This window comes from Mustela erminea, chromosome 17 (assembly GCF_009829155.1).
Source record: "Mustela erminea isolate mMusErm1 chromosome 17, mMusErm1.Pri, whole genome shotgun sequence".
NCBI classification, from domain to species: domain Eukaryota; kingdom Metazoa; phylum Chordata; class Mammalia; order Carnivora; family Mustelidae; genus Mustela; species Mustela erminea.
In genome coordinates this window covers 22361022-22374643 of record NC_045630.1, presented here as the reverse complement: position 1 = coordinate 22374643, position 13622 = coordinate 22361022, and the positions used below count along the sequence as shown (strand labels likewise).

The 13622-nt window shown below is 37.8% G+C and overlaps 1 protein-coding gene across 4 annotated transcripts in view; it reads right to left on the bottom strand.

Moving 5' to 3' along the window:
- PLA2G4A (phospholipase A2 group IVA) overlaps nt 1-13622 on the bottom strand; it is a 166742-nt gene that overhangs the window by 48529 nt on the left and 104591 nt on the right. For all 4 annotated transcript variants that reach the window (XM_032317888.1, XM_032317890.1, XM_032317891.1 and 1 more), the window contains 3 exons: nt 9320-9456; nt 1511-1733; nt 656-770 (listed from right to left, as the gene is read on the bottom strand). In XM_032317888.1, coding sequence (XP_032173779.1) covers nt 656-770; nt 1511-1733; nt 9320-9456 — 475 coding nt within the window. The remainder of the gene's footprint in view (nt 1-655; nt 771-1510; nt 1734-9319; nt 9457-13622) is intronic.

Here is a 13622-nt window from a genome sequence, read left to right as displayed (position 1 = left end):
ATTCTTTTCTTTCAAGCTTATGGTGTGACTGATTTCACTGAGGTCCTTTTCCTAAAAATATGATGAACCCTACCAGCTATAGTGAGAAGTGCTTCCACACTGCAGATTAAGACTGCCAAAGGCCCCCAGAAGCATGAGTTCACGGGCTTTGAGAGCACCCAATAAGAAGAAAAGCCACAGAAGAAACAAATATTTACATTTGAGATTGTAACAAAATGCGGCATTTGTTCACCAGCTGCCTCAAGTACAGACTAGTATTTTTTAAGTACTGTATTATAAAATTACAACAGGGTTTTGAATGATAAACATACATCATATTATCCTATTTAATGAAACAGCTGCATGGAAGCAAATAATATGCATTGCCTAGAAGCACTAGGCACACTATTTTGTTTAAAAGTCCCTGAGAAATGAGGAAAATTGAGATTGCAATCATGACTTTTTATAGTTTTTATTTCACTAATTTAAATGAAGAAATATAAGTTACTAACTTCATGGAATATATTCCATAATGAGAAAATCATCTAGCTTAATATTTTCTTATATCTTCCAATGTTTTCATGTTAGAGAAAATATATGAAAATGGACAACTAAAATTGCTTATAACCACAGTTCAAAGGTTCAAGGAAATGTTTTGAAAGAGGAAATTACATACCTGCAAACATCAGCTCTGAAACATCGGGTTTGACATGGAGACAAGTGAAGAGAGGTAAAGGGCATTGACCAGAATTGACTTTTTCCTTCAAGCTACTCAAGGTAGTGTTCATTCTCTGTCCACAGAAGAAATAAAGACATGATTTTAAATACAGAAGCAAACACAGATAGAAAGCTACTTAAAGTAGGACTTCCAATCGAGACACTTAAAATGCTTATAATAAAAATAAGTCATGTTTTCTAGAAATCTCTGGGTTTTAATAAACAACAAAATTAAGCTCTAGGGAGGTAATTATCTTCATTATAAAAAAACCCCACAACTTTAAAGGCTATATCTATGTTTGAGCTGAAGAACTTGGCAGCTACAAAACCATGAAAAAATAATCTGGACCCCGGATTCCCTGGAACTGCTCTATCTCCCCCGCTTTATTTTCCCATGGTAAGTCACACTGTAGTCATGTGTCAAATGGGCTTTTTCCATGTGACTCACTCCCTTTTCTGACTCTCTTTTAGGCAACCTCCATTTGCCTCTACCATTACAATATTACTTGTATTCATCTTAAAGAATGCCATTGAGTGGCCAGCTAAGGGTTAAAATGTGTATTTTTTTCCCCCAAAGAAAAAGAATACAAAAGTACTTCACTATACATCAAAACTGTTACACAGAATGAGTAAGCACTAGCCGGAAATGTACAAGTGTTATGCCTGGCATGGGGGTATGTGCTCAGGACACATTGTTGATTGGGTCAGTTGAGTCAAGTGATGTTCACAAAATACATCATTTTGTTTTATTAAAACATTATAACATACAGGGTCTACTTGTATTAAAAGGGCCATAGATTGAGTCATAGCTTACATTGTGAATTAGTGTTTCTCCTATTAACATCCCAAAGATATCGGTAAACGTGACAGGCTGTCCAGAGCTTTTCTTCTTCCATAGAGACTCAACATATCTTTTAACTTTCTGTGGTGTGAGAAGTAAAAGGGGGTTGTGGCTAACATTTTTCATTAGCTCTTCATTAATCTCCTCTGGCCCTTTCTGTGGAAAATCAGGGTGAGAATACAGCGTTGACATGTACCTGTAGAGAAACAAAGAGAAAGTGCATTGCATGGTAGTCTCCAAAGAAGGCAGGTACTCTTTGTCATAAAAATTAAAAAAAAAAAAATGAATGTTAGAAATAGTTGATTAACTTAATTATCTGACTGAAAATATCAATCCATTTAAGGAAAGAATGTATCAGTCAGAAAGAAGCTGGTCTACAATGGAAGCCAAGTAAAAGAGAGGTCTCAGAGGAAACACTGGATTTCCCATGCCCAATCCAGAGAGGAGGACGCTGTGCCAGGCTTACACCGTGTACTGTCTAGCCTCTAGAAATGGGTAGACCCTATTAGATTATCAGAAACCAATGAAAACAACATGTTTGAGTCATGTAAACAAGCTAACCTGTCTGGATGTAATAGTAGTCACATATGTAATCTGATGGTTGGACTTTCCATAATGATTATCTACAGGTAGGAAATGTGCTGCTGTCTAACCTATTCTGAATGCCTAATTTTCCTGACAAATGTGGCGTTTGTTTGTTTGTTCTGTCCACTGCAAACTGGGCAGAATCCTAAGTCTTGAGAATTATAGGTCTCAGAATTTCTGCGCATCCAAATCTGATGGTAAAATTCTGGAGAGAAAGAAGTCTTTGAGGTAAATGCTTTCTTGTGGAGATTCTTGGCCACCAGCCATTTGACCACTTCTAATGAAACTGGAAATCAGCAGACACTACCCTGGTGTTTGATATTTAGACCATAAACATGGTCTCATATGTGAGATCACCCTCCTTCCCGTGCACCCTCCTTCCCGTGCACTCATATGTGAGACCACCCTCCTTCCCGTGCACCAATATCTCTAGTATTGTAGTTCTCCACACTGAATATGAAGTATGACTGTGTATCTGTCTCCCTTACTAAATTATGACATCCCCCAGGGAAAACTGCTTATTCAACTTCTCTAGTCTCAATGACTAGCAAATGCCTGGCGTGTGGAAAGCATGGTTTTTTGAACTACTGAACAGAGAATACAAAATAATGAGAGAAAGAAATAACCACCACGTCATCTAACCAAAGAGTATATAAAATAGCACCACAGTTTAACTTCCCTGTTTCCTTGACATTCAAATAAAATACCTATTATAATGATTTATCTTTCCTTTAGAGAGAGGAAAAAACTAACCCTTAATGGGCCCCTGCCATGCCCTAGGCCTGTGCTGGCTAACTGGGCATAAGCTGGTGCCTTAAAGACCCACAACAGCTTCCAATTCTTCTAAGAGAGGACTGATGCATTTAAACCAATGTTCACAATTCCCAGTTAATAAAAGAACTAGAATTTAAAATGTGTCCTCTCCCCCAATAGGTTTATTGTTTTTCTTAATCTCTTAATAAGATTTTCAGTTCTTAGAAACCAAACTACTTCTACTTTACATTAAAGTAGAATTTTTATTGGATTCAGAGGTTCTTTGGAGACAAACTGAGAATCATTTTAAGTCAACAAATGGAGTACTGATGAGAGACCTAACATGGAACACATGCTCTGAAAAACATGTTTTTTAAATAAAAATTCTTAAAAGATCTTTATCCTAATATTTCCCAAAACTTGTGAGAAAGTAAATCAAAAGATTTACTCTGAACTCGAGCCTGGTATAATCACCAATTATCTAGAAAAATACAGCTTAGACTGTTTGAGAGATACAGGATCTATCCATTCCTGTAGTTATTCCAAGGTCTATCACATGATTCATTCAGACCAACGAAGACCTGACTTTCTGGACCTTATCATTCTTTTCAATAATTGCACACATTGATGGTATGTATTGGTTTACACTAAGAACATAAAAAAAATAGGAAAATAAAACATCTTTTTGAGCCTCTGAGTAGTTGGTTCTGGAACTATTCATGATATACTTCATTCTCTAGCTCTAAGAAGAAGTTATTTACTATTCTCATTAACAAGAATAATTTCTACCTCCATGGGCCACTGGCTTTCCCCTAACTTATTAAAAATTATATTATGTCACTGTGCATAGTTTGGATTTTGCCTTGGATTTTAGAAAGCTTAAACCCAACCCTGTGTTTCATGCTTCTCAGAGCTATAGGTTATAGCATGAATTTTTTTTAAGGTTTTTTATTTATTTGATAGAGATCACAAGTAGGCAGAGAGGCAAGCAGAGAGAGAGGGGGAAGCAGGCTCTCTGCTCTGCAGGGAGCCTGATGCAGGGCTCGATCTCAGGACCCCAGGACCATGACCTGAGCCGAAGGCAGAGGCTTTAACCCACTGAGCCACCCAGGTTCCCCGTATAGCATGAATTTTTAATTTAGCTGGTCTTTAAATGAACCAAATTATGATTCTAGTAAGTACCTCTGCCCCCATGAATTGCCTCCAGCAAGATCTGAAGGCCCTTGTCTTCTCTTCCTTTCTTCCCATTGGCTTTAGATCAAGCAGTTCTTCCCTCTGGGGTTGGGGGACTGCTCAAAAGCTAGGACTTGTATCAGAGCTTCAGAGGTTGATTTTTTTTAAGTGGTCAAAATGTATATGGATACCAGCCCAATCCTCTCTTTTTGTTCCACGTAGAATGGTTGTAGTCCATTTCTGCCCTCTAAAGTTTGAAGTAAAGCCATTCACTTGGATCAATCTCTCTCTCCCCCTTTCACTCTCTCATTCTTTTCCCATCATGAAGCAATTGGCTTGAGGATACAAGCCCCAGTCAGAGACCTAGAATACCTCAACCACTGGCACCAGGTTAATGTTCTCCACGTCAGCATTTATGACACCATATTCCTTAGAATTTGCAAGCGTGAGTTGGACAGACCTATCACGGCATCATTGTGGGGACATCTAAGACCTGAGTTTTTGCTTTGGTGAAGATAAAGATGGAGTGATGGGGCAATGGCCAATTTTCTTTAAATAGCTTTCTTTGTTTCCTTGGTGACACCAAGGCAAGATTCGGCTATTACTAGCTTCTGTGGACATGCTACCATCTAAAGCACATAGACATCAATCCTCCAATACTGAAGTCCATAGTTCAGCCTTAATTTTCATCTCTTTACTAATACATGACTCCTAATTATACCAATCAAGTTTCCACAACTAAGTTTCTTAGACACAGGAGGGCCTCTATAAATAGTTAAGTAATGAACGAAATGATCCTCAATTTATTTCTCTATAAATCTGAAAATATCTGCCTCTAATTTTTTTGACACATTTATACAATGGGACACATCATTCTCTCCATATGAATGCATTCTAGGCTAAGTGTGAAATGTTAATAGCTAAATCATGTCAAAAGTGCACAAGGAAGGGTTCCTGGGTGGCTCAGGCAGTTGAACAACTGTCCCACCCTTGAGTTTGCCTCAGCTTATGATCTCAGGGTTGTGAGACTGAGCCCTTGTGGGCTCCATGCTCAGTGCAGTCTGCTTGTCCCTCTCCGTCTCCCCTTCCCCTCCCCACACCTGCCCAAACATGTGCTCCCTCACATGCGCATATGCTCTATCTCTCAAATAAATAAATAAAATTAAAAAAAAAAATCCCACAAGGAATTCTCAGTACAATCCTTTCTTCCACATCACACAGCCAATGTTTTAAAAGACCAGTACCAGGCCTCTAAGGACTTGCCAAATCAGCAACATCAGGGTTAAACATATAGAACTTCTATGCCTAGTAAGTGTCAAAAGCCAAGTCTCAAAAGCATTTCTTGAGACTTGACATTTGCAAACAGCCTAAAACTCTAAAGAAATCCTTAGATTCATTTCCCCCTCAAAATGGTTACTTTTGCAAAGCTTTAGTCATTAAATATGTGGTAAGTTGGAGAGACCCACTAAAGAACAAGACAAGCACAGTTCCACCACCCCCCACGCCAAACAACGTATTTTCTCTAACTTCCATCTTGATCTTTTTCTGTTGATCTTGATCTGTCACCTCTTATGAGGCAACGTCTCCTAAAACTGTTTCATTTTTCAGTGCGGCAGGAATTCTTCAGACTGTCCAACTGAAAGTTCTCATTCTTGAATTCCATTTTAGTCAGTTTAATGAATTGAACCCCATGGTTACAGATGTAGAGCTGCTCTCAATTCTCTTTAGATGATAATGCCATACAAACATGGTAGTCAAGACACTTTAACCCCTCAGGATTCTACAAATGAAGCTATACTGGGAAAGAGAGTTGTGCTGACCGGTTGGCTAATACAAGCAATGAATAATAAGTATCATACAAAAATAATTTCAGAAATAATTGCCCTAAAGTTAGTAACAGTTACAAGGGAAGGCTTTGTCCTACATAAAATTCTCTTTTGTGATCACAGAAAACTTTTTGGGAGGTCCAGGCTTCTCCAAATATTTCCGTATTACCTCATTTGTGCCAAGTAATGGTCATGTGTCAACAGAATATAAAAACTTACACAACACAAGAGTGTAATTTGTTTATCCAAGTCTTTCTGAATTCCTTCCTTTGAACTTTTTTACCTTCTCACCTATACTTTTCAGAGAAAATTAATATGAATCATCCGACCACCTTTTCTTCTGTCTCAGGAAGTATCTCTCCTCTCCATGATGAACAGCTTTCACTTGTACTTTTCAATCTTGTCCTGTCCTGTCTCAGTCTGAATCTTTTTCTATCCACGAAGCATCTATTCCTTTATCTTTCGTCTATCCGTCTACACTGTTTCCTTTATCTCAGACTCCTACACAAATTTCTAAATTCTGGAAACAAAACCACACCAAGATACTTTCCTGAGTCCTACATTCCCTTTCTTGAAAGAATAGACATTTCCTAGTAGGTTTACCAACTACCCCCCCCCACTCTTTCTTTCATCTTCTCTTTACTTCTTATTTGCAATTTCATGATCAAAAGTGCTCTTTATTTACTTCAGTGATTCTTGTTAAAACCAGTAAGGATTTCCAAGCCCAGTTCTAAGCTAAGCTATTCACAGATGTTTCATTCTATTAAAAGTCCCACTACTTCTTGAAGTACTCTCTACCCCTGACCTCTGGGTCATCTTTTACTTGATTGTCTTCTTCAACAGCTACTTTGTATTGTCTTTCCTTTTTTGGTCCATTAGCTTTCAGGATGTTCTAGAGTTCCATGAACTAAATTATTGATGGTAATAACTGAGGTGGTAGAAGCTGGTGAAATTGCCAAGGGAGTGGTGTGTAGATGTAACAGAACAAAAGAGAGGTCTTGGAGGAAAGCTCACATTAAGGAGTAAAGCAGTGAAAATTGTAAAGACATTACGGAGGGCAGAGCAGTCAGAGAGGATGAAATAAAATCCAAAAGGCAGAAGAGAGGGGCACCTGGGTGGCTCAGTGGGTTGAGCCTCTGCCTTCGGCTCAGGTCATGATCTCAGGGTCCTATGATCGAGCCCCATATCAGGCTTTCTGCTCAGCAGGAAGCCTGCTTCCCACTTTCTCTCTGCCTGCCTCTCTGCCTGCTTGTGATCTCTCTCTCTCTGTGTCAAATAAATAAATAAAATCTTTAAAAAAAAAAAAAAAAAAAAAACAAAAGGCAGAAGAGAAGGGAACTGAAAGAGGGATAGTTACTGTGTGAAATGTCTCAACCCCGAAATTTATCCTCCTGGACTCCACCAAAGAGTCAAGGAGGAAAAGAACTTCAAAAGACATGATTATATTTGGAAATTAGGTGGTTGCCAGGTGAAAATCTATTGTTAAGGCTTTTAGGAATGAGTGGCCTTGAAGGAAATGAAAGAAATAAGGGACGGCTAATCTTGGAGAAATTAGGCAACGAAGGATAGAGCAGAAGTTTATGTACGTATAAATGTGAGGCCTGTGGTATTTAAATGATTAGCCTGTAACATCTAAAATTCTCTTAATTACACTTTGCAGGACTTGTTTTTAGAACCTTGACAGCAGAATCTAAGATGCTGCCTCAAATCCATAACTAAAGCAATGACTGCAGCCTAATAAACACACACTATTATACCCTCAAGTCAGCACCCCAAATCATATCTGTTCTGTCTTTATTAGGTGAGTTTAAGAAAATAAGCTTCTTGCAATGTATTAGTCAGTGATGGACCACAGGAATCCAACAAATAGTGAATTCAGAGAAGGAAAACCACTCGAAGAGTAATAACAGAATGCTCGAGTAGGCAAATTAATCTTAGGGCCCAAGTTTTTCTGTCATATTACTCATTAAACAGGCAGGTGCCTGCTCTTTCCTTCAAGGGAAAGAATAGTAATGGGCTACACCCTTCTTTCAAAAAGATAAGTCATTTTGAGGGTATATAGAAAGAAGGTAGCAACCATCATTCTAAGTTTTTGTTTTTTAGTTAAAGAATCTGATATTTAAGATTTAAGATATTTAAGTTTCTTAAATATTTAAAAACTATACATTCTTTATATGTGAATTTCTGTGTAGAACATACAGCTGTGCAAGAAAAGATTATGGTTTAGTTCCAAGAATCCTAGACTAGAGGATCAAAAGCCTGACTTCACATGCTGGTTCTGCTAGTGATCTTGGACAAATCCCTTGGCTTCCGAGTCAAATTTTCTTTAGCTGAAAATGAAAAAAACTCAGATCCATCTCATACGATAAGAAGGTAGAGAAATATTCAAATGCTTGACATATATAATATAGCATTATGACAGATGAACTTTACTATGGCTGAATGATTAAAAAGACTTGTAAGTCAAAGTCAGGCATTTTGTAATAAGGTGACACAGTTGAGACATTTGAGGAAGAACTAATATTTTATTTTCTTTTTTTTTCTAATATTTGATTTTCAATGTACTTCTGTGGGTCAGGCAAACTAAAAAGTACAAGGTAGATTCTTTGAACATGTTTCATAAATGTTTGTGAAACGACAAAGCTATGGTGTACAAATATTTTATGTACACATGTTTTACGTCTCTCTCCAAATTTAGCTTAAGTGCATATAAAGGATTAATTTGATAATCAGATGTGAATCAGTGAAACATTCCATTTCTACATTCAAAAGTTGTTTTTCCTCTTCTGTATACTGAGGTATCTTGCATCTCTTTCTATTTGCCCTAGAGAAGAAAATGAATACCTAGTGAATCATGTAGACTTAGACACGATTGCTGAAAGATTACAAATCAGCAAATTATAGGAAGATTAAATTAATTATGGGTGGAGCATGTTATTTCACCTCTGTGATATTTATATAGAATTTCGATTGATCTATTTTTAAGATTTTATGTTTAACTACATTTTAAGTTACAAATCAGCTTAAAAGGAGTAAATTTATGATAAGGGGCATCATTAGGTATGAATCTGCCTTGAAACACATTTTTAAGAAAGATTTTTTTTAAAAATATTTTATTTATTTATTTGAGAGAGAGGCAGTGAGAGAGAGCATGAGTGAGAAGGTCAGAGAGTGAAGCAGACTCCCCGTGGAGCTGGGAGCCCGATGTGGGATTCGATCCTGGGACTCCGGGATCATGACCTGAGTCAAAAGCAGTCGTCCAACCAACTGAGCCACCCAGGCATCCCTCATTTTTAAGAAACATTTTTAAGCATCAAACTGGAACACTTCAATAATTTGAAATTAAGGTTCAGTTTTCTAAATCCTCCTTTCTTTTCAAAGGTTTGAGGTAGATAAACCCCAAACTTTTAGCATGATATAACTAAGATTTAAAATGCATACTAACCATGTGGAGCCAGAAAGACCAGCGATGTAGGTAGCACAATCTAAAATTCCCGCCTCATACAGGGCCTTGATCACACCTGAGAATCCGACCATGGCTCGGAAGCCTCCACCTGAGCCCAATATGGCGACCACAGGCACCTAGAGTGATGAAACACAGAGATCATTTGTAAAGGCATAAAATATATTCCCTTTTAGTTTCAATTTTCATGTTATGTGCTCCACATTTGGTAATAAAGAATTGTAGTTCACTCATACCTTGATAATATATCTATTTTTTTAAAAGAATATGTTTCATATAAGAAAATTAAGAATTAATGTCTATTAGAAAGCAAATGTGACTAAAATACCAACTAACTCTATTTAGAAATAACAACCATAACTCTGTATTAGCTTAACCCTTTGCAGTTTTTGGCTTGCTTTTGGGTGCAATTTTTTTGGGGGGGAGTCTCTCAAAAATCCTGTAAAGTGAGCAAAAATGTCTTTGCTCATTTTGTAGATGGAAGTTCTAAAATGCTGATATTACCTATGTAAAATCTATTTGCTGATATCTGGAGTTAAGTAAGCACTATGCCCTCTTGGTCCAGAATTCTTTTTTTTTTTTTTTTAAGTATAATAAAGCTTTATTTTATTGCCTTTCCTTTATATGGCCTTGGTCCAGAATTCTTAATTGCTCCTTTATACTGACTCATTTAAAAATATATACTATTAAAAGTGACAGGAGCTACAGAATCTATTTTTTCTTTAATCTATTAAATATATCTGATTGAGTGGTCTCTATCTTTCAAGCATCACAAGTAGATCCAGGGAATATAGTTTAAGTGAGGCAGAAATGTAATAATAATTATGACAATATGGGCACCTGGGTAGCTCAGTTGGTTAAATGTCTGCATTCAGCTGAGGTCATAATCCCAGAGTCCCAGGATCAAGTCCTAGGTCTGGCTCCCTGCTCAGTGTGGAGTCTGCTTCTCCCTCTCCCCCTCCTCCCCACCCCCTGCTCAGGCTCTCTCTTTCTCTCTCTCACTTTATCTCTCTCAAATAAGTAAAATCTTCAAAAAAATAATTATTATGACAATAAAAAAAATAGGGAGAGATGACATTTCTTGAGCTCTTACTCTGAGACAGAGAGAGAGAGAGAGTGCACAAGTGGGGGGAGGGGCAGAGGGAGAAGCAGACTCCCTGCTGAGCAGGGAGCCCACCATGGGGCTCAATCCCAGGACGCTGAGATCATGACCTGAGCTGAAGACAGACGGTTAACCAACTGAGCCACCCAGGTGCCCCAGAAATTGTTTCATTTAATCTTCACATAATCTCTATGAAGTGTCTATTTTAAGAGATGAGGGACCAAGGCACTTGGAAGAAACACCTTGAAGACTCGCTCAGGGTCACACAATCAGTAAACAGCAGTCAGGGATTAAACCCCAAGCTCTTATATCCAGGCTCATGCTAATATGTCTTCCTAAAATAAAGGGCTGTAGGCTAGGAGTACATGAGGTCCAGAAGATGTGGTCAATTCCAATCAGAGAAACTGAAGTGGTGGAGAAAGCTTCATAAATTAAAAAGAAACCCAAGCTTAATTTTAAAGATGCACAGTTATTCAACAGGGACGGACGAGGGCAGGGAAGGAGGCTGTTCTGGAAATGGAAGCAACATGAGTCAACCAAGAGTTTTTGCAGGAGAGAAGCAAAGGCTGTCTGCAACATGACTAAAATACAAGTGTTTGTTTGTAGAGGAAGAGATTGCCATTTTTTCTGTGGTCCTGAACCATTATTGCTCAAGAGAGCGGGTGGTTTCTATATACCCCAGGGCCTAGTTCTTAAATTGTACACAGCCGTCTGGGTGTCCACAAGGTCAAAACTATTTTCATGAAAACAGTAAGATGTTATTTGTCTTTGCTCATTCTCATTACTTCATGAGTCTATGATGGAGTTTTCTAGAAATTATAGGATGTGTGATACAGCACGAGATTGAATTCAAAAGCAGATAACAAAAATCCAGCTGCTGTCTGTTAAGTCAAACAACAGAGATACTTATAAAAATGTAAAGCAATGCTGCCCTTCTCACCCTTTTTATGTTCTTGAAAATATGGTTATACTCATAAAATGTCATTGATATTAATATGACAATGATTTATGTAAAATAAGTATGTATTTTGATAAGTTTTCTCAGCTTTCACTTTTCATATGGTAGATATTCATAGATATAACCCATATAAATAAAACCTCTTAGGAGTTCTTTTTTTTAAAAGATTTTATTTATTTATTTGACAGAGAGAGAGATCACAAGTAGGCAGAGGGGTGGGGGGAAGCAGGCTCCCGCTGAGCAAAGAGCCCAATGCAGGGCTCAATCCCAGGACCCTGAGATCATGATCTGAGCCGAAGGCAGAGGCTTAACCCACTGAGCCACCCAGGTGTCCCTCTCTTAGAAGTTCTTTATATTTTTTTTAATGTAAAATAGATTTCTCAGATCAAAAAGCTTAATAACCACTGCTCCAGAATTATCAGGCATGTGGTGAGTACAATCCAATATCTACCAGGAAGATTCTGAGCCTGTTGAGGATGGGGGGAGTGTGGGGGTGGAGACAGACAAGGGAATAGGGAGTGGATGGATGGAAATGTTTACTGGATAGACAGAGGCTGATGTGAAAGAAAAGTCAGACTGCTGGGGAGAAAGAGTATCTTTTGTTTGATGCTGTTTCCCAATAACAATTACTAGCAAAAGAAAGTTAGAGATTGAAGACTGAGCAAAGATGGAGCAAAGATACTAGATCACGAAGCAGTTCAAAGCTTTATAAGAAACAAAGTGAAGAAAGAAATCCGCAGGGGTGGAAAAGCAGAAGCTGAAGCGAGTAGGGATGCTCTGACTAGAGTACAGTTCTCTACTACTGAGTGGCCCCGAACTGAAGGAGCCTATGCATCCTAATTAGATGCAGGTTGGAGAGCTCATTCATGCAAACACACTCCAGCATTCGGTACAATGGAGCAAGTTAAATGCTTTGAACCTGTACATGTTTAGATGTACAGAATGCTTTCAATCATATATGTTTAAATTGCAAATAACATAAAATACCTAAGTTCTTAAAAACCTGTCTGGAGGGGAAAGAAAGCTAGGATAGGAAACAGAACTGGATTATAAAGCAGGTGAACAGAGCACACTACAGTAATAGCTGTCAGAGGAGCTGTTAAGCAAGCCAGATAGGAAGTTAGAAGGAGGAAGCATCTGAATTAGGCCTTGAAGGAAGACTTGAATTTATGGACAACGTAATAAGAACAGTGAACATTTCCTGTTGTCAAGCACTGAGCCTAAATTCAAGCCAAGACACTCACAAGCTGAAAAGGACATGTGACATTGCAACAGTCCTCTAGGGAGTCAGGAGAAATACGATTAAGAAGAGCTTCATGGGGGAAAAAAAGTATTTCGGTTGATATTATAGAAGGAGGAAGACTGTTTATATTAAAAAATCATGTAGGAGCATTTGAGCCTGGTGATTTGGTTACTTGTAATGCTGCATTATTGAAAATAACGTTAAATCCAATACAAATCCAACAGTCTAGAGTAAGAAAATTCTTAGTAACACATCTCACTGTTCAACACGCAACACGGAACTGCACTGTTGTTCAGTAAGATTTAATAAGAAAAGTTGGAAGACTGAACATAAGGCTTTCTCTAATCCTGAGAAAACAGCTCCCCAGATGTCCTTCTTCATAAGCCACTAGTCCAACACATACTTACGAATATTTATGTTGTTAGGAATTTTCTGGAAATAGCCACTTACGAAACTGGAATTTGTTACTTATATAACCCATTGTTTTCATTATTGCTTTACAGTAAATTCTTAGAATTTTCAGGTAAGATTTTGAAGTCAGGTATCTGAGCTGCTAGCAGGTGAAAGAAATATCAGATACTTGTACATAAAAACAGAATAATCAAATACTTGAATGACTATGTAGATTACAATTCTCACCTGCATTTGCTACACATGAATTAATCTGTTTTATGTATATCCTTTAATTTTCACAACTAATTTTCACAGTGACATTTTAAAGATAAAATAATTGAAACATAAGGAAGTTAACTTTTCTTATCACAAAGCTAGAAAGTAATGTCCTGTGGACTCAAAACTGGATCTGTTAGCCTCCAAAGCTTTTAATTCCCTCTGCTCCATGATCTCTGAAAGCTTTCCCTCTAACTAACTTTGTGATCTGGGGCACAGAAAATCCTCTTTGGACTCTGTTTCCTTACATGCAGAAGCACTGGGTAGCATTAGCAACCTTGAGGCCTTTAGCTACTAGTAACACTTGATTCTA